General features: G+C 29.6%; 1 protein-coding gene across 2 annotated transcripts in view; it reads left to right on the plus strand.

Annotated features, from left to right (window-relative positions):
• IntS3 (integrator complex subunit 3) overlaps window positions 1-21,623 on the plus strand; it is a 136,938-nt gene that overhangs the window by 87,579 nt on the left and 27,736 nt on the right. For both annotated transcript variants that reach the window (XM_035353568.2, XM_035353569.2), the window contains exons 19-23: window positions 2,290-2,334; window positions 4,975-5,218; window positions 11,405-11,464; window positions 17,061-17,129; window positions 18,813-18,888. In XM_035353568.2, coding sequence (XP_035209459.1) covers window positions 2,290-2,334; window positions 4,975-5,218; window positions 11,405-11,464; window positions 17,061-17,129; window positions 18,813-18,888 — 494 coding nt within the window. The remainder of the gene's footprint in view (window positions 1-2,289; window positions 2,335-4,974; window positions 5,219-11,404; window positions 11,465-17,060; window positions 17,130-18,812; window positions 18,889-21,623) is intronic.

Raw genomic sequence — 21,623 nt, forward strand, 5'->3', positions numbered from 1 at the left:
ATACATATAATAAATATATGTTGCATAAAATGATTGTGTTTCATTTATGTGTCATTGATGAGTAATTGAATTACTAGATAACTTTTTTTTTAAATTTGTTTTATTTAGTTATTAGTTATTATTATTTAGTTATTATTTTTATTAAAACTTAAGTACATTATTTATTAATCGTTTAAGGAAAAATATGTAGTTTCCTGATGTTATAAAAATGGGTATTTTTTTTTTTTCAGTCCTGACATTTTTTACCTTTAATTTCGATATATTTGGATTTCAAGGTAAATTATACAAGGCAAGGAGAATTGCTCTAAATGCTGTAGTAGAACTTGTCAGTTTTGTAAAAATTAAATTAATTTCATCTCTCATTAAGAATTATGCCTTAGCCAAATTATTTCAAACTGGCAGTTGGTGAGAAGCTCTTGAAGCAATCTGTTGCAGCATGTGAAGAATTTTAATTATTTATTTTTTGTAAATATGGTGCCAAAAGCGCAAATGTATTAGACAGTAGAGCCATTAGAATTTTTTATGCAGGAGAAGAAAAAATATGCAATGCCTTTGCCGGTTGAACGTGGGCCTCTCGCATATATGCTGAGTGTGCTACTGTTACACCATGAAGGCATGCAGGAAGCAGGGAGAAAATACCTTATATACTCCCTAAAAGGTAACTGGAGATTAGGAAACCCAGTCACCAAATCTTGGTGGTGACGAATTTATCTTTCACCATCTTTTTAGTTCGGCCGCCAATTCTAGAATCATTAGGATTTTTGAAGCAAGAGACAGAAAAAATGTGCAATACCCTTGCCTGGACCTCTTGAATATGTGTCGAGTGTGCTACCATTACACTACGAAGGCATGCTGGAAGGAGGAAGAATATACCTTATAAGATTATTGAAGTAATAACTAAAGCAATAACTTTTATCCTTGAACAAGCTCTGAATCACCGAGTGTGTTGCAGTGCTTGAAGAAACTGAAAATGAGTGCAGAGAAATTTTTTAGTGTAATGAGATGAGGCAGTTATGTTAAGAAGCTGTATTAAAACATTTTTTTTTTTTGACTTGATAAATGAAATAAAAATTTTCATGACACAAAAATACTGTATATTCTGTCATATAACACACACTTTTAATACATAAAATAAGATTGAATTTACTTGTGTGTGCTATCCTTCAGATTTAAAAATTGGGAAGAAAAGAGCATATAGAAATTACTTAAATGCTGTTTATTTTTAGAAATGACATATGAACATTAAAATTTTCATTATCAGATGATATCTTTCATGGAAAGCATATTAATTATTGTGCTTTCATTCATTCAGAGGAAACATCTAATTCCTAATTCTGAAAATTCATTCAGATTGAGAATACAGTTTTACCTTAGGTTATGTCTCTCTTTTTGTCAAAATCCTATAATAATGTTCTTGTGCACATCCTCTTTGCAGAATTATTTACTTCCTCAAGCATTTACCCCCTCCCACGCATGCACATATTATTATTCTTCTTATCGCTGTAAGTTCAGTACACTATTATTCAAAAGTCTGGGGAAAATATTCGAATGAATTACTTCAAAAGATAGAATGTTGCATATGTATCTTTAAGGCTTCTTCTTATTAAAGAAAAGGGTGCACATTATATGGTGAATATACCAAAAAATTAAAAAATGTAGTTGAAATTATAGTTGCTTGTAATACACCAAACTGTAATTAAATAAAACCATGAACAAGCTATATGATGGTATTATCATTTCTTCTTCACTTAATCAGATGTTTAAATAATCTCAATAAAGAGCTGCAAAGAAAAGAATAAATTTATAATTGACATGTCAGCTTGTATTAAACCTATTAGAGTGAAATTGCAGTTGGGGGAGGAAGAAGTGTGAATCAGAATATTCCACACATTTTCTACATCTTAAATCCTGCCCTGTTTCAAATAAAGTCTAAAAAATATGTGAGGAAAAAAGGCAGATGATTTGTAATGCATTTGTACATTATTTTTATTACCATGAAAACCAACATGAATAATGCACCTGAAAACAGGGCTATTCAAAAATCTGAAAGTATCAGATCTGATTAACTTTTCTTCATACTTGTCAGAAAATAAATGCCCCAGTTACAAATTTTTGCAGTAAGAATAATCGCTTTGTTTAGTAATTCATTTCTATGTGAATAGTGTTTTTTGTATCAAGAGTATAAAAACTATAATAATTGTACTTTTACTGTCACTTTTTATATGTATAATAAATTTGCTCTAAAATGCTATTCAGTTTTAATTAAAAATGTACCTTTTTTTCTTTCAGATCTATTGAAGATTCTATAGGCACGCCTTTATTTGTGATGTTTAGGTGAGTGCATTTTGTGGCTTCCTGCCCTCCCAGAGTATTTACAAATTTTTAGTGTTTATTGTAGTGTTTCAGAAGTATCTTATTAGTATTTCATTAATTAATGCATGTTTAATTTTTTTTAGTATTTTATGCGAATTCTTGGTTTTTTTTTCACAGTGTATTTTTAAACAATGATAATTAGAAAATCCTTTTTCATAATTCTTTTAAAATCATTGATAAAACAAGTAAAAGAATGCAAAATATATATTTCATTATTTACATATACTTTCATATCTGTGGCACTATAGTAAAGCCATGAATTTTCAAATGGTTGTTTTGAGAAAAATATATAACAGAGTTGAACACATATTTATTTTAGAAAAAAGTTCTGTATAATATTTCTGTTATATGAATTTCAGACAATGTTCATCTCACTTTTTGGCATAGATGGGGGTGAAAAAGTAAATAAAAATGGCTAGAAATGTGAATTCTTGGTTTTGCTTTGTTTTCACAGTGTATTTTTAAACAATGATAATTCTTGAAGTATTTAAAGAACCTGCATATATTTTATATATCAGTTTATGAATTTTACTTTCTTTTAAACTGGTATTTAAAACTTCCAAATCTGGGATATAAAACAGGGTTGCCACACTACCTGGAAAACCGGGTAAAGTCAGGAAATTCAAAAATTGACCAAAAAAGTCAGGGAATTTAAATATTTTTATTCAGAGTGTAGAAAAGTCGAGGAATTTCATACTGCAATCCCCAAAAAAGTGATTTTTCATGCCACCATCGGAAGCGATCACTTTCTTGGCAAATCATGTATCGATGTATCGTATGAGCGTCATTCGGACATCCAGTAACCTCGAGTATGCTGAGATTCACATATGTATGCGCAGTGCATATCAAGCAAAAATAAATTCCCCTCCTTTCTCGAATAAAACAAAATCTTTTGCACCTTACAAATATGGTATGTTTTAAACTTAAATAACTGAAAGCTTTGAGATTATCTGACAAATAAATTTATTAAAACTAGCATCATTCATCTGATGGTCAAAAATTCTTAGTGGAATATAAAATAACAGCAAAAATTTCACCTTCTTTAGGAACTTAATGCCACGTACATTAACTTAAATTTGAATCTAGGTGGTTGTTGCAACATTCTACAGTGTCTTTTGTTGTGCTATGTTGACAAACACCTCAGTCAGCATTTTGATTATGTGCATCAATATGAGCAGTCCCAATACTTGGAAGTGCAGTCAAAATTCGTTAATCCAGACTCGTCAGGACTTCGGTGATTCCAGATTATCGATTTTTCCGGATTATAGATCATTATTTTAAATCTGGTAAGATGGCATGTAGAAATTATAAAATTAAAAATATGAAACCGTAATTTATGAAATAAAGAACGATTATGATCTAAAGGGTATCAAAATTTACAAAAAAAAAAAAAAAAAAAAAAAAAAAAAAAGCTTAATATTTATTTGTTTACTTTATTAAACATTTCTTTCGATGTAAGTTGTTTAAGTTGCTTTGTTTTATGTGATAATACTTCCTCTTTAATTCTATAAACAGACATAATTTCTTGTTCAGTTACAAAGTTCCGCTGTTCAAGTCCCGTTAATTGCTGTGCCGAGAATACTGACTAACTTGTCAATCGAAATTTTTTCGTTTTCAATAACCGCTGTATCACTTTCTTTACTCTCGGAAGTGAATTATAATGACGAGGAATTTGATTTAAATCATATCAAAGACGGAGTACATCGAGATGAAATACTACATTTAGTAAGGAATTATAAGCCGAATAAAATAAAAACATCTGCCCTGAAGATAAGGATAGTGCTGACAGATCAACTTCCAATTCATTAATTCATTGCGCGCCGCGGCGTTCCCCCCCCAAAGGATATGCCTTTATCCATTTTTTGCAGCAATTCCACTTTTTGTTTAATGGATTTCAAAACATACTTTTGCTTTGTAGATCCTTTACATATTAGTAAATATATATCGGAAATTCTATTTGACATAATCAAAAGTTCAAGCTTACTTTTACAAAATTGCTCTAACAGTCTGCAAAAAATAATAAGCCGGATCCAATTCGAAGATTAAGGAACAACACAATCTGCAACATTAACTGAATTAGATAATTTTAGCTTACTTATACCGTCTGTTATACATTAAACGCACATGCGTAAATGTATTATGCGCACACGCATATTCGCAGCCGTAAGGTCTTACGCGCATGCGTTGTATTGACGCATGCGCAGAAAGTTTGTAGCTTTGAGGTCCGGATTAAAGATCATTCCAGATTGTGTGTGTCCAAATTAACGACTTTTGACTGTACTTTACTGCTTGCTGTTCTGTAGAAAGTAGATCCCTAATTTTAATCTTCTCTTCAAAATGCAAGGAAAAAACAATATCAATTAACTTGTAACTTCCTTATAAAACCTAACCTTCTTTATTGTAGATTAGGGTTGCATGAAATCAAGGTGAAGTTTTTATATATGTGCTGTGACATCTTGCTTATCAATTATTAGCAGTTGTTTTCAGGAATGTTGAAAAGAGACAACAGCATGATAATTAAGTACCAAAGTGGATTGCAGTCATTAATGTGTATTTATGTATTTCAATTTCTTTTTTATTTACTGTTTAATCCTATTGTAGGAATTTATGCCAAACACCTGAAGATGATCCAAATAGGCAACCACTATTAAACATTCTAGCTGAAATGTCCTTGCAGCAGAATCGGTTAGGGTACCTTCTTCTGTACTTTTTAAAGGCCAGCAAAGTTCAAGAAAACAGAATGTCTTCTTATAAAGACTATGTAAATACACAAGGTTCTTGGGCCCCTGTTACACGAAACAGTGAAACAAAGGATCTAGCAACCTGTTTACTTAGTGATTTGAAAGTAAGTTATGCATTTAAGTAATTTTCATAAGATTAAAATTAATGATTTTTTAGATTTGTTATTTTTTCCACCATATTTATTTTTTTTTAAATATTTATTAGCCAAAAAGAGCTCAGAAGGGCTATTAATTTTGTTTTGGCGTTGTTTCACCATAAAAGTTTGAATCACATTTCAAATTATAGCCACCAAATATTAGAGCTCTGCGTTATATTTAAATAATAAAGAATCTGCATGAATGTATGTATATTTTTCACGTTGTGAAAAAACAATGGTACCTAGAGACATGGAATTTGAATAACGTAGTCCTCCACTTGAATATGGACGTTTGGAAGCCCAAATTTGGAGTTTGTTTTATCATTTTCCTATTTTGCAAAACTTTAACAAATTTTTGATTAAAAAACTTGATGATTTCCAAGCGTTAACATTGTGTGCAACTTCAAGCACAGATGTTTTATGCACAAGGGTTTTTGTTTTTCGTGATATTGGTGTTGAATTGAATTTTATGGTTTAAGTGCAAAGAACACGATTACTAATAAATAAAGGTAACAAACAAAACATTTTAAAAAAGCTCTTTTGTGTGTAATGTAAAATCTGAAAGCTTTGAGATTTATTTTTTTATTTATTATTTGTTAGTTTTTTTCTTCATAAAATATAGCAAAATATTTACTGCATAGATTTTCCCACTATGTTTTTTTTAAAAAAGTTACTTTGAAACTTCTCATAAGCCAAACTAGAATAAAGCAGGGAAGCATATGTGCACTGTTTTTGATAAGAGCTACTCAAAGCTTTTCAAATGCCTCTATATATTGCAGAATACATGTAAAAGAGCATAAATATATAGCTCATATAAACATGAATAAAAGCCATAGAGAGTCAGTATCAATAAACACAGTGGAATTCTTATTGGTATATGTGTGATGATGCATTAAGGGAAGCTACTAATAGATTGAGTAATGGAAAATGCAAGGGACTAGAGCAAGAAGAGATTGGTGAAAGATCGTCTATTTACATCTTATCATTATTTGAATCCATTAGGTATTCCGTAACATTTCTTTCTATCTGTATCTATGCTGAAAGTAGTGGTTATTATCTTTAGCTGAGTTGAGTGACTTGAAATAAGATAATGCTTACTGCATAGACTCACTATTTTTTTTCATTTGCAGTTTTTTTTTTTTTTTTTTTTTTCTTCCCTGAGGGGGCTAACAAAATGCACATACACAAAAAAAGTACTGCTTGCTAATGCTTAAAATAATGTCTGCAGTTTTTGCATGAAACAAAGCTGAATACCATTTTCACTTTCACCCTTTCTGTGTAAAAGCAGAAATATTTTTCATATTTCTTTTTGTTGGTGGAAATTGTAGTTTCAAATTTTTCATAAAGTGCAGAATGCCTGTACTTTTAGGAATAGGTAACAATACCGCTATTTAGTATTGTTGGATATGTTATAAATTTACATATTATAGCTTTATAATTATTTTATCTACACTTAGGCAAGGGTTGGTCCTTTAAAAATAGGCTTTCATGAATTGCATTACCCATACACTGTTCTGTTTCTTTTGTATATATGTTATTAGTAGTATTTAATAATTGATATTATATTGTGGAAGTTTTGCTTCCATATTGTACTCTTCATTTATCATACTTATAATTTATTTATTTTGAAAATTCTGTTTTTTTCTTTGCATTAATAATAGTTAAATGTATTGTAATGCATTTCATTAATGTGAGACATTTTGTTTTTTGTCTGCATTTCTTTCTTGTATGATTAATTTAATGGCATGAGTCATTTTCATATCAACTTATTTGCACAGCTGAAAACTGAAAACTTTGAAATCTCATGTTGGACATTTTCATTACATTTCATTTGTTAAGTTTTAATTTTGTTTTTGAAATTAAGGTATTTTAGAAATGTTTATAATTTCATGATCTGAAAAATTATTTTACCTTTTATGTTGTAAGCAGAAATGAAACTGATGAATTATAAATAATCATTATCAATTGCCTTAACAAAAGAGAAGTTTTATGTTAATTACTTCAACGAGATATGGATTTACAGATGTTATGGAAGAAACTGAAATATGTTCTTGCAGATTTACCATGTGTTATAATTATACATTATAAATAATACTAATAATTGGCTTTTTTTCTTACCATATACTATTGGTTCATCATCAGTTGATATATCTGTTTGTGAGAATCTAGTTCCCCCCATACAGTTAAAAAAAATTCACATTATAAACCATTAATTGTTGAGTGAATACCTAGTTATGGGACTGACAATAGATTAAATAATTAAATTGGTAGGAATAGCAAATAATGTTAAATTCCATTCGAACAAATGTCTTAGGATCTTTCTAATTAGGTTATTTATTCATGATGAAATTCACTTCTTCTTCACTAATATTAAATATCTTCTTCAAACCTGTAAAAAAATTCAAGATGTTGGCCATTATGGCAGATGTATTTTAAAATCAGTAGACTCATTTTGTCACTAGATTCATCAGGAACATAATCATAGGCCACAATTTAGCCAACAGCAAGGTAAAGTAATATTATTTATATCTTTCTAAGCAAGAGAAAAAGGAATTATGGCATTTTTCTTTTTTGGTGAATTGTTTCTGAAAAATCTACCTTCAAGTCTATCTAAGGAGGAGAGGCCTTATAGAAAATTTTTTGAAGAAAACTGACCAATATTTGCATTAGACAGTAAAATCTCTCTTAACTGGCAGCAACAGGACCTCCTGATTTTGGATAACTGAATCTATATATATCTAGAACTTACCTATTCATGTTATAACACCATCTGTAGAAATTGCAGTATGTGCAGTATGTTAGACATGTTTTTTATCTATTGCCCATAATTAAACCAGTAATATCACAAATCGTACACATGATTTAAAATTAAAAGATAAATGATTTTATGCCTCAGAGAAACAAAATTAAACAATATTTTCAGTTTATTAACTATACCATATATATGTTGTTATTTCTTACATGAAAGTTACAAATTTTGTAGTATGATGGCATATACCTTCAGATGTCAGCCTGCTTACAAGATTGACACTATTGTCTTGAAAATCTGCTGTGTATACAATGAACTATCATAATATCATGCACTGACGTAGGTGAACATTTTTTGGCTAATCTTATGAATGACTGCAATCCTTCATCAGCTTCCTTCCACATAATTTTCTTGCTCTGAGTATCCTCATTTTCATCATCCTTCTTCTTGCCATCTTTCTACTTTTCTGTTACATGTCTGAGTATTTTGTCTTCTTCTTGAAAGAGTTTGATTTGAATAAAATTGTTTGTATCCTCCCAAGCCTTCACTTCTTCTTCACTAATATTAAATATCTTCTTCAAACCTGTAAAAAAATTCAAGATGTTGGCCATTATGGCAGATGTATTTTAAAATCAGTAGACTCATTTTGTCACTTGATTCATCAGGAACACAATCACAGACCACAATTTAGCCAACAGCAAGGTAAAGTAATATGATTTATATCTTTCTAAGCAAGAGAAAAAGGAATTATGGCATTTTCTTTTTTGGTGAATTGTTTCTGAAAAATCTTGGAGCTACCTTCAAAGTGCATGAAAAAGGATCAGTAGTTCTTTAAATTCAGGATAATTTATTCATTCATTGGTTGTGCAAGGTTTGATACATTGGATGGTGGAAACTTAACCCAAATGTTTTCTACATGTAAGTCTTCAGATTCTTAACGTATTAGATGTATTTTTTTAATTTCATAATCATTATGGATTTAAATGTTGATCTTCAGAAATTCCATTATTTTGGTATTCTCTGCTATAAAAGGTTTTACTGTACACGAGAGAAATCACAAAAGTTTCATGCAGTCAGCTGCTGGGAATAGAAACCTAGGAATATTGCTAATGTTTGGTTAAGCATAGAGTTTAATGTTTTAGTAGTATTTTGTAGTTATACCCATGAGGTATATTTTTTCAGTACTGTTCTGATATATTGGGTTTGTGTATTTGGATGTATGTGTTATGTGTGCATGAATGAATGTGTGTGTACACATATATGCATGCACATACATACATTTCTGAATCTGGTCTTGATAACAGAACAGTACTATTTTTTCTTGGTATTTTAATTTTTCTCATGATAATTCTTTCTCAGCAGTGATGTTTGTTTTAATTTTTTTAATTGAAATAATTTTTTAAACAGGGTTCTATATCAGTTTTCATATTTTACTTTTACATTTTATTCTTGTAAATTATAATGCTTCATCCATTCCCATTTCATCATCACATTGTAGTGTGTAATTTTGTTCTTTATCACTTATCCCTAATTGAAGTTGCAGTTCTTCTCTTGCTAAGTTTAACTTTGTCATTTCTATGATTAAATGATCTCATTTAATGGTACTTTTTTGTTATAGTGGCCTTGATGAGAGATGATTATTGGAATGTTTTCTGCTCGATGAAAGCAAACAATTGCTGATCTCCACATATATTGCTTATGTTTCACATGTGTACCCAGTTTATTTTTCTTCAATAATTGAAAAGTTTCTTAGAATTCCATTGTTAAATATATAATATTGTCACATGCATATGGGTTTGCAAGGGATTGAATGCCCACAGAAACGTTGATAACTTGATTAAATTTATTTTCCTAAAAGAAATACTTTTCTGGAACATTTCACGAAAGTCTTCATACAGCTCTTCTTAGTATGACAGAGCACAAACAGTAGTTATCGAACTATTAAGAATGTTTAATACAAGACAATATACAAAGCCTCGATGCATAAGCTTGCAGAGTGATCTCTCAGTACTCTGAACTGAAATCTGAACTGATGTTCTCTTCCGGTATTATATAGTTTATCCCCGGTCGTCGAGAAATTTCCAGTACCTTAGGTTTCTCAAAACTGCTGGAAGGTTAACACACAGTTGTATAGAAATAGGGACTTTTGCCAAATCTACAAAATTAGTCAACAAAATAATTTTTTGACGAGATAGCGGTATGTACCTCGATATTAAACGACCTACCCCTATAACCTTATTTTTCTGGTGAACGGACGAGATAGCTTCATTTGCCTCAATGTTAAATTGACCTGCCCCTATAAAATTGTTTCTCTGGTGAAGTAGCGAGATAGCGGCATTTGTCTCAATATTAAATGGACCTGTCCTTGTAACCTTGTTTTTCCAGCAAAGCTTCACATTCTTGAGTCCTTATATGTTATGTTATACACTAGACACTAGAATTTATGTATAATTTCACTAAAATTATTTACATTAAAGAATTTTATGTTCTTTGGGAGTATAAATTATACGAAAACTCTTAAAAATTAAGGTGACTTATCACTGTGTCTTCGAAATTGCAACATAAATGTATGATGGTTATAAAAGACCTTTTTATTTAACTTGGAAAAAGTTAAAGAGAAGGCACTTGCTCAGGCTTTTGTAACAGCCAGCATCTATGCCTTAAATAAAAAGTAATGAATTTGACTTGAATAAGTAAAATGTAAGTTAGCCCAATGGCTGTACAACAGATAAACATTCAAGTTGTCTCAGACCTAATCTCGGCATTACAAGCCTAATTGCAAGAATAACACAATGCTGCAAATATACTGCTGTCAAGAGAATTAATTAGCAAGCAGAACATAATCTGATTTTACCTTTTGAAACAGTCTAAATACTATCTCCTTTCTACCTTATCTGAGTACATGTGAACTAGCAGTTTGCATTCTGAGAAGAAAATGGAAAGTGGAAAAGACAGCAAAGAAAATTAACATAAAATAACTGGTTACTAAAGCTAAACTTATATACAAAATTCATATTGCTTATTATTTTTCAAGTCTTCAAGTTTATGTTCAGGCATATCACATCTACCACGATAATGTGTTTGTTGTTAACATGTGTATCAGTAACTGTCTGTTTCTTGCCAAAACTGTTAAGCATCCCAATTTCTATTTCTCACCAAGTCACTATGATGTGGAAGCACCTCTTTTATTGTGCACAAAGTAATTGATTCATATATTTAAAAAAAAAAAAAAAAAAAAAAAAAGTGGTTCAGTTTTTCCGGCAATAAAGAAGCTTATAATGTTAATGTCCTACAAAAAAGTCTCGAGTAGTTTTACTTGGAATTTTTGTATGATTTTGTTTATCCAGTTTGGCAGTTTATAGTTTTTTAAGATGTAATAACTAATTTCAATTTTTCTTATTTAGATGTGTCAAGAAGATGATGTTCGTATGTTTTGTTATATCATTCCGGATGTTTACACTCAGGCAAGTTTCAGATTTTATTCATTCTTTATTATCTTATTTTTGATGCAGGAGAGTACTTTTTAAGAATAAAAGTATATCTTTGTGTTGGAGTAATAATATGTAACAGATGCAAGTGATGTTTTCCCTTTCTTGGGCTTGCTTAATAATGAAGGCACTAATAAACATCAACCACATGACAGCTTGGAATCATTTGAAAAGAGCAGGCTACAAAAAGAAGCTTGATGTTTGGGTGCCACATGAATTAATGCAAGGAAATTTGATTGACCGAATTACCATCAGTGAAATGCTGCTGAAACGCAATGAAATCGAAGCATTTTTTAAGCAAATCATTATAGGCGATGAAAAATGGGTGAAATACGAGCACATCAAATGCAAGCTATCATTATCGAATGCTGGTGACCCTCCACAAATGACTTCAAAGCCAGGATTGTAACCAAATAAGGTTATGTTGAGTGTTTTTTGAAATTGGAAAGGAATTGTCCATTTTGAGCTGCTGAAATCTGATGAAACCAACAATTTGGCCCTGTACTGTGCTCAACTTGACTGTTAGCCCAGAAAGAGTGACCAGAATTAGCCAACAGAAAGGGAGTTGTGTTCCATCATGACAATGCACAGCCGAGATCTTTGATGGCTCGGAACAAATTGATGGAACTTGTTTGGGAAGTTTTCATGCATCCACCATATAGCCTGGATCTTGCACCATCTGACTACCATTCACTGAGTTGCCAACTCTCCCGATTTTCGACCGCTCTCCCGCTAACCCGATTTACAATCTATTTCTCGCGAATTTTTCTTATTCTTATAATTTCACACGATTTTTATGGAACTTGGCTTAATACTTCGTTATATGAACAAAAAAACAAAATTCATTTTGGTCGTCTGAAAGCAATTGAATTTTCTCTAGATTATATCTAAAACAAAGAATATTTTGTGAAGAATGAATATTTATGTGTTTTTCTTCAGACCTTAAAAAAGCTTCTTGCTTTTTTTTTTTAAATTCATTTTGCCATCATTCGGTGTTCTACAAAGCAGAATTCAATAAATTCATGTTTTGAAATCAATGATTTATGATCTGCTTAATGACGTTTTATCAAAGTTTGTAAAACCAGTCTGTGTTTTGTCTTGTAATTCAGTATATGATGTGATTTATGGTGAAATATATAATCAAAAGAAAGATGAAGATTTGGTATTAGGAGCTGCAACTACAGAAGTAGTGGAAGAACTCTCAGAAGACAAATTTATCTTCATGTTAGAAGTAACTTCTATCGTCTATACGATTACATACTACATAAATTTCCAGTCAACGATGAAGTGATTTTGCATGCTAAAGTTCCTGATGTTTTTGCTCTAGCAAATGCATCTTTTTCTAATATAAGGTACTTTTTGAACAGATTTCCTGTGTTACATGATTTAGTCATGAAAGATGATGATATTGATGTTGCCACTGACAATATTGCATTCGCAATTTTGCAGTTTACAATTAGAAAACTTGGATTAAGTTATAAAAATCAGCTAGGATTGACACCTAGTGGAGTTTAATTGGAAAACTGAAAGGTGCTGATGGAATTTTAAAATACAGTGAACTGTCTAGAATTATGTTGGCCATCTTGACAGTTCCCCATAGTAATGCAGAGTGTGAGAGGATTTTCGGTGTTTTTGCGAAAACGAGGACTAAACTTAGATCTAATATTAGTGATGACACATTAGAAAAACTTTTATTAACGAAAGCAGGCCTATGTGGCAATTGCTATGAACAAAATTATGAAGTTTCTTTCTTAACGAAAGCAAAATCTCTCACTGTTCATAACATTTGTACAAAAACTGATGAAAGTGCCTTTTTTTTTTTGGTTTGTTTTCTTAAATGATGCAAGTAATAACAATTTTTTTTTATGTGTAAGGTATTTTTGTGTTGCTTGCATTTACGAATTAGTAACTATTTAATTAATTATTAAAAACTATATTTTTATCATTTAAAAAGTCTTTTTAACATTGTGAAAAGTCTCCTGATTTCTTAAAAAAATCTCCTTGTTTTTGAGTGTCATACAAGTATGCATTTATTTTGGTCTTTGCAAAACTCTCTTGATAGTAAAAAATTGGTCGACCGAAGCGCTTCTGAAAATCACTTGGCCAGGTTTTTTCCACGATAAACCACAGAAGTTCTACACTGATGGAATTATGAAGCTACCCAAAAAATGGCTAACCATTATTATCTATGGTCAATATATACTTAATTGGTCATAGATTGGTCAATATATACTTGATTAAAATTGATTTTCAATGGAGAAAATTTTTGTTCAAAAAACCATGGTATGTTTGTAGATACAATCTTGCACATGAATTGTAAATTTTATTAATTTTGTTATTTCAGTTATATGTTTAAGATTGTTATTATATGTTTAAGATCCTGGCAAGAATGCTCATTTTATATACAGATACTCCCCCACCTTACGAATAAGTTATGTACCATGTTACTAAGTTACCTATTCCTATCATGTTTCTAGGTTTGTTATGCATATCTCCTGACAATGTTCTTGAGATTAAAACTGTATAAATAAAAACAAATAAGCAGTTAAAACTACTGAAGCAAATAATACATTTAAAATTTTGAATACAGTGCGTACCTTAGATTGTCATCTTTGAAGTATGTGAGCATGAGAATCTTAGATCTTTACGTTGGTTGAGTGAATGTCTGATTTCTCCCTCCGAAGATTTATCAGCAGGTAAAGAAGTTATTCATGATGAGGATGCTATATGAGATGTAGAAGGCATTGACATGTTAGATGGGCTAGCAATACAAATTTCTAAACTGTCTGTCTTAAGAAAACAATTGTCTAAAATTATCTGAACAAGTTTTCTTTTTGTTTTCATCATAAATAAAATGATAACCTATATGGCATCATGCACAGTAGGCTTTGGTGAATTTTCAGAATTTGTGTCTCGATTTTCAGAAAAGGACTCTGAAAATTTCTCTTTTTGATGAGAGGTTTGGTCATAGCTGAAAAGCTCATATAGGAGGAATCTAAATAGTTTGTGTAAATGTAATTATGTATAAAATGTTTGTGTTTTAAAAGTTTTAATATTTATAATTATAATATTATATTAATATAATTTTATTTTATGATATTTATTTATTATTTTAAGTTCTCTTTATAGATTTAAAATTTACATGATTTTTTTAATGGAAAATAAATTCTTAATTTGTATTTTTACAGAGGTATGAGGATTTTCTTTAAAAATTAAAACAAACTGTAATTTTTTGTTTGTTTTGCTGAATAACAATATAATATTAAGTGTATTTAGTGCCTCAAATACACAAAACATGTATGCTAATGGTACTAGAAAAATATAGAAGTTGCTAGTATATTTCATACTTTTTTAATGATTTTTTTTTAATCCAATGTGTCAGTAGTTTAGAGATTATACATATTATGTCTCTGTGGGTCTGAAATAACTTAGAAATATGATTCTTAGAATTGAGATATGATAGAAGAAATATGATTAGATCTTAGAATTATGATCTTAGAATTGAGATATGAGAAATATGATTCTTAGAATTGTGAAATAACTTCGAATTGAGAAATTCTGAAGTATTTCATCAATAGGATCATCAGCACTATACTAGATTTTAAATTAAATATGTTCTGAAAATTTAGTGCTAAGTTTTATTATTAAATGCTAATGTCTGTTAAATGCAGTAATGAATTTAAAACAAGAAGCCATTTTATTTAATAAAGTAATTTGAAGGTCTTTTTTTAATAAATAAATTCAGATTAAAATCCATAAAAGTAATTTGATAAAGTAGCCAATTAATATTAATTTAATTAGAGTAGTTTAAAACATACAAAAGATTTAATAAATGAAATTTAATAAAAAAAATAATTGTTAGATTTTGGCATTAATAAAAAGAATGTTCAGAGTGTAGAAATATTTAACCTGTATCTAAAGCTGAATGATCTAGTTACATAACAATTTTTATTGTTATGCGTAAGTGAGTTGTAATATACTAGTTAAAATAGAGTTCGTAGGACGCTAGAATACTAAAGAACTAAGTAGCGTCTATTCGTTGAATAAGTAACAACTCCCATTTGTTGGAGGAGAAAGGTTAAAATAACCTTTTGTTCTGACTCAGAGTAGATGTACAGATGGCCCCTCTTGGGCATGCAAGAATCCTTCACTTTAACTCAAAATAGAAAATATAAGACTAACTCATACTAAATAAATTTAATCAGCCGAAGCTGCGCAGAATCAAATTAGTGGCCCTTAATTAAGGGTAATTGGCATAGGCTAGTAGGCACATATTAAAGCATGCCTGTAGAATAGCAAGCTTTAACTAATAGCAACAAAGTGGCCAAAAGGCGAACACCCTGTCCCACAGAAGTAACTTAGATCTCAGCTTAAATACTAGTTTCTTCATTTCTACCTTATTTGCACAAAGCATTGTACTGAAAACTCATTTTGGCAAGGAAATGTCGGTAGGAAATTGGAACGTAAAAGGAAAGGCTTGTTCCAAAATAAAAGTAACTTAGAAAAATAAATTAAAATTCTACAGAGTATCAACATTTTCTGTAAGATAGTGTGTTGCAGAAAAACATCCTTTCACTTAAATAGCTCTCAAGAACTTTGCCATTGTTAATTTGCAGTTCATAATACAGTTAATGCATGCTGTCACTTCTGATATTATGCATATCAGTATGTATGAACTTTGTTCAGTAATATTTTACATAATTTTCCCAAAATGTTTATGTTGAATTTGATTAAGTGGGAAGCTTAATAACAGAAATTTATGTAAGTATGATTATTTATTGAATTTTATTCAAGAAAAAGGTTTCAGAATTCATTCTGTTGGGGAGGGAAGAGGGAAAGAAAGAAGGATTAATGAGACTAATTTGTAATGAAAAAGAAGAACATAATCTTATTCGTAGAATATGTATTGCATCTTTAGCATCAAATTATAGCTGCTGATAAACAAATGAATGCAAAATCATAATTCAGCTCAAAAAAAGCTGACTTAAAATGCAACCAAGTTATCCAGTATATGGTTTCTATAAGTGTTTGCTCTGGCAATTACAGTATTTCTGATAGACCTTGAAATGCTGGACAGGAATTAAATAAATAGATGTCAGAACAGCTTCTCCCACTATAAATTTATATTTTATTTGTATTAGGCTTTACAGTGCAGTTCATTGTTAATTATACTGTGCAGCCTTATCATCCCCATGATTATTTTTTTAATATCTAGTAGTGTTTTGCATTTTTGCATGACAAAATTGTTGACAATGTTAGAAATTGGAATGCAAAATTAATTTATTTAGTAAAAAATAATTATAAATACAATGACACAATAAAATTCTGTGGTAATGTGTGATTTGTAAAACTTGATTTACAGACAATGAATATTAGATGAAAATATAGTTAATTCAGTTAACATTCCAGCAGATATCTAAAATATATATAGTTGTTATTTTATGTTTATGCTGAAACTTTTTTGTGTGAAACGTATTTTTTAAAATGAAATCACGAATTGATTAATAGTATTTGATTGTATAAGTTTTGTTAAATTCTATTTTATTTTGATATTTTAATTTTTCCGTTTTAGTTTCCCAATATTGCGATTGGAAATGCAGAGCTTTTAAACCTTATTGTATCATGTATTGATCCAACACAGGTAAAAATTTAATAAATAGTCCTTCTTTTTTAATGTTGCAGTGTAACTGTTTTTACTGCTTCTTTTAAACAATATTTTTGTGCCATGATAAAAATTATAACACATTATGTCCATAATGTGTTTATAATATTATGTATTGTAAGATTCTGGAAAGCATCTGAGTTCATTTTGTTCTTGCTGTGTTGACTTCTTGGCTTTAATTATGAAAATTTTGATCATGACAGCTGCAGCATATTGCTTATATTTTAACTAATTGCGAGTATAAGTAACATAAAGGTAAACAAAAAATATAATAATAGTTGTCTTGTATAAATTCAGTTTCATGTAAAATAAAATATTGACTGAGTATTCATAAAAGGAAATAAAAATTAAATAAAAAAAATATGTTAAATTAGCTGGTAGACAAATGAAAATAAATGTTCATTAAACTTTTTTTTTTTTTAATTTATGTTTCAAATTTTATATATATGTTCCATCACAGTTTATATATAACTGTGATGGAATTTCTGCATATTTTATGATGTTCAACTCCTTAAGATAGTCTCTGAAAGTGGACAAGTATTTCTGAAAAAATTAATTAAGAACATTTATCTAGCTATTCAAAAATTCCAGTTTGCCATTCTAACTCATTAGAAAATAGTTTAACATTAAAAGAGGCACACATAAAATCATTCATATACTTTGGTTATCTTGCATGAAAGTGTTGCATCTTGTGTTGTTAACTCATAAAACTATAGCTTTAGAGTTATTGAAAAAAGTTTAAAACTGCAAAAAGCATTTTAATTTTGAAGGCTGTAGCATTGATTTGGCATTTCTTTTGTGAGCCTAAAATTGATTTATGCCAAAGTGTTTGAAAAAAACATGTATTATCGTTTGAATAAAAATAAAAGTAGTAAGTAGTAGCATAAAGGGAAAGTCTTGAAGTATATACGTTTAGGCAAAATTTTGTCAGGTACTGTAGGAAGGCAAATACGAAATCTGGAAAGTTTCCATTTCAGAGTTGTGATCTACGAATTAACATATTTCTGCAGCGTAACTGTTAGAGTTCATAAAGCGTGAGTGCCATAATCCATGAGATAGGAGGAATGCTGTAGTAATTAGCAATTGTTAAAAATTGATCATACATCTCTGTGTAACTGAGGTGAAGGCACAAATCCAATTTTTTTATTAAACTATGAAAGAACATCCTTCCTCTATGCATTTCATAAGGGACATGATGTATAATTACATGTGTAAAGTTATCCCAGTTGATAGATTTTGAAATACATAATGGAAGATTATCCAGTTGTGTCATTAATTATCATAGCAGGTCTTTAATTTGCCATAAAATAAATTTAATTGCAAGTGGTATTTAATTTCAAAAACGAAAATTCAATATATTTTTCTTTAACTGAATTTTCTACTTTTCATTTCATAACTCTCCCCCCCCATTTAATTTTCTGTGTGTCAGATACATACTCAGTTATTAGATCTTTCATAATATTGCTAATATAATTTGACCAGATTTAAATGTTTTTAAGCGGAAATATTTCTTTATAATATTTAGCTACTCCTTTTTCCTCTGTACTTATGAATCATGTTTTCAGCCTGTTGTAAGTATTTTTCTGCAGTGCTGTGATTTATTAGCTGTAGTAAGTAATATTACAAGTAGAATGCTGGCTAAAAATATATTTTTCTTCACAGCTTCAAGACCTCATATGCCTTATTTTACAGAGAAATATTGTCATGTTCAGAAAAGATTCCTTTCTATCTGTGTTAAGTAAGTAAATAAATCTTGTCCATAAATTTCATTGCATTAAACTTCGTAAGGAACTATATTACTGTATTTTCGTATTACTGTAAAAAAGCAGTAATGTTTCTTATCGGTATGGTTTGATCATACATGAGTTTAGTTAAAAGTAATGCAAGAATAAAAGTACTCTATTGAATTAATTATTTTACTTAGTTCATTATCCATTATTTAATATTGCTATTTTTATCAGATTTATTTAATGATGAAGTAATATAATAAAAGTATATATATATATTTATATAAAGTTATACTTAATCCTTTTTAGCATCTGTTCAAGTCTTATTTTTTAAAGCATGAAATTAATTATTGATTGTTAATAAAGCAAAGTATATCACTTAATCTATATTAAGAAGATTTTACACAATTCATTGTAATTTGATTTTTATATTGTGTTGCAACATTGCTAATGTAGAAGTCTACATTTCTAGATTAAATATCCTTCATAATTTCTTTTACATAAACACTGATTTTAGCCAAAATAACAGATGTTATACTGTTGCAGTATCATTTAATAATTTAGTAGTGGTTAAGATTAGTACATCATTAAAAGAAAGAACATCTTTTTAACATAAAAAAAGAAAGTATATTTGTTAAAAGTTATTATTACTTGATTCTCTTTACCCGAATATCTGCTAATACTTAAAATAATAAAAAACCTCAACAAATGTGCGAGTAAATACATTTCTTCCAACTCTTATTTAGGATCCTAAATATATTATATAAAATTAAGTGACATATGTAACTCAGTAATGCTGATTTTTCAGTTATCCAGCTGATTCATGATACAGTACAGCGTCCAATAACTGGAAAGAGATAAAATCCAGATCTCAAAGCCACCAACAACCAATGTTTTTTTGGGGGGGGGATAAAGCATGCACGTTTGATTTTTCCCTCTCATATTAAAACATGTGGGAAGTCTCGATTCTTAGTCTCACTTTGGCACTAAATAAAATACCTCATTATTGAAGAAATAATCATTTTAGCATAAATTTGTGTGATCAGTAATTTGATTCCATAGCTGCATATCTGCTTGGCACACATCTCAAACTGAGACATTCTACATAGAAATATTGTAGATTTTACACAGACTAATATTTTATATTCTTGTCGCCAACCTGACAAATCATTATTTATTATATTTTGCTCTCATTACTGCATGTTTGTCAACCCATGACAACTTGAGTAATGTAACAATGCCTAAAAAAATTTTTTATATTAGTAATTGAATAAGAAAGAGTATAATAACCTTTTCTGTTGAGGTTACGCTTGACTCTGATCACAGATTAAAGTTAAACGTGCTGAGAAAGAAATATTGACGAGAAAAGACTTCACAAAAATTTCTTTCCATATGCTAAAAATTAATTTTGTTAATGATACTCATAGGCCAAAAGATTACATTTAGTGCTATTTGGATTAAAAATAACTGATTTGTTATTCACATTAAGCAAGAGCTTGCATGGCTGCACTGGACGGCAGAATTAAGGGAAGAAGAACAGTTAACAGAAGTGTTTCATTGCGATGGGAATACCCGAATCAATTAACAGATGGCAAAATCTGTAGTATGGTTCTAGATCCCATAAAATACCGATAGTGAAGAAAATGACAGTGAGGTTATTGAAAACGAAAATATTTTGATTGACAAGTTAGTCGGAATTATCAACACAGCAGTTACAAGACTTAAAAACTAGAGCTTTGTAACTGAGTAAGAAATTATAGCTGTCTGTAGATTTAAAGATACAGTATTAGCACAAAAAAACAAAGCAACTTAAACAACTTACATTGAAAGAAACGTTTAATAAAGTAAACATATAAATATTAAGCTTTGATACCCTTTATATCATAAATACTTCATTATTTCATAAATCATGATTTCATATTTTTAATTTTATAATTTCTACATGCCATCTTACTAGACTTAAACTGATTATCTTATATCCGGGATTGCCAAAGTCTCGACGAGTCCGGATCTCGGACTTTGTACTGTAGTATGAGTTTCAGTGTAATAACTCATTAGAAAGTATAAATTAATCTTTTATTAATGTAATGAATTTTTCTCTCAATTCAAAATTACATCTGCTAGTGAAAATGTAATTAATTATGACCTTGTAAGATGTGTGAATAAAATAAAATGTGAGCCTTTCCCTCCCTTGAGAATAGATCTAATTTTTTAGGGCAGTAGGCAAGCACATTTATGTGTAATTATGCCCAGGTACTTTTTAAAGTAATATTTGTAACAGTTAGAGAAATTTAAAAAAAATAATAAATAAATAAAGGTGATAGCAATCTATTTTCTGTCCTCTAATGAACTGAATAATAGACAGTAGGCAAGCACATTTATGTGTAATTATGCCCAGGTACTTTTTAAAGTAATATTTGTAACAGTTAGAGAAATTTTAAAAAAAATAATAAATAAATAAAGGTGATAGCAATCTATTTTCTGTCCTCTAATGAACTGAATAATAGACATGTGTTCAATTCTTGGTTTTGCTGTATGTACACTGTATACAAATGTTGCAAATTTTTGTTCTTTTTTTTTCACATAATAACCATTCTTAGACAAGATTGCATAAATAAACCCTTATGCTCTAGTGCTAAAGATTCTGCCTTTTATTTTGGGAATAAGAATTTGTGGAAACTTTTTTTTTAAGATCTTATGTAATTTTTAACTGTGCCTACATTACAAGGAGTTAAGTGCTCTATAT

Source organism: Stegodyphus dumicola, chromosome 2, assembly GCF_044657685.1.
Source record: "Stegodyphus dumicola isolate Sdum_Otavi_A_Nest chromosome 2, ASM4465768v1".
NCBI classification, from domain to species: Eukaryota; Metazoa; Arthropoda; class Arachnida; order Araneae; family Eresidae; genus Stegodyphus; species Stegodyphus dumicola.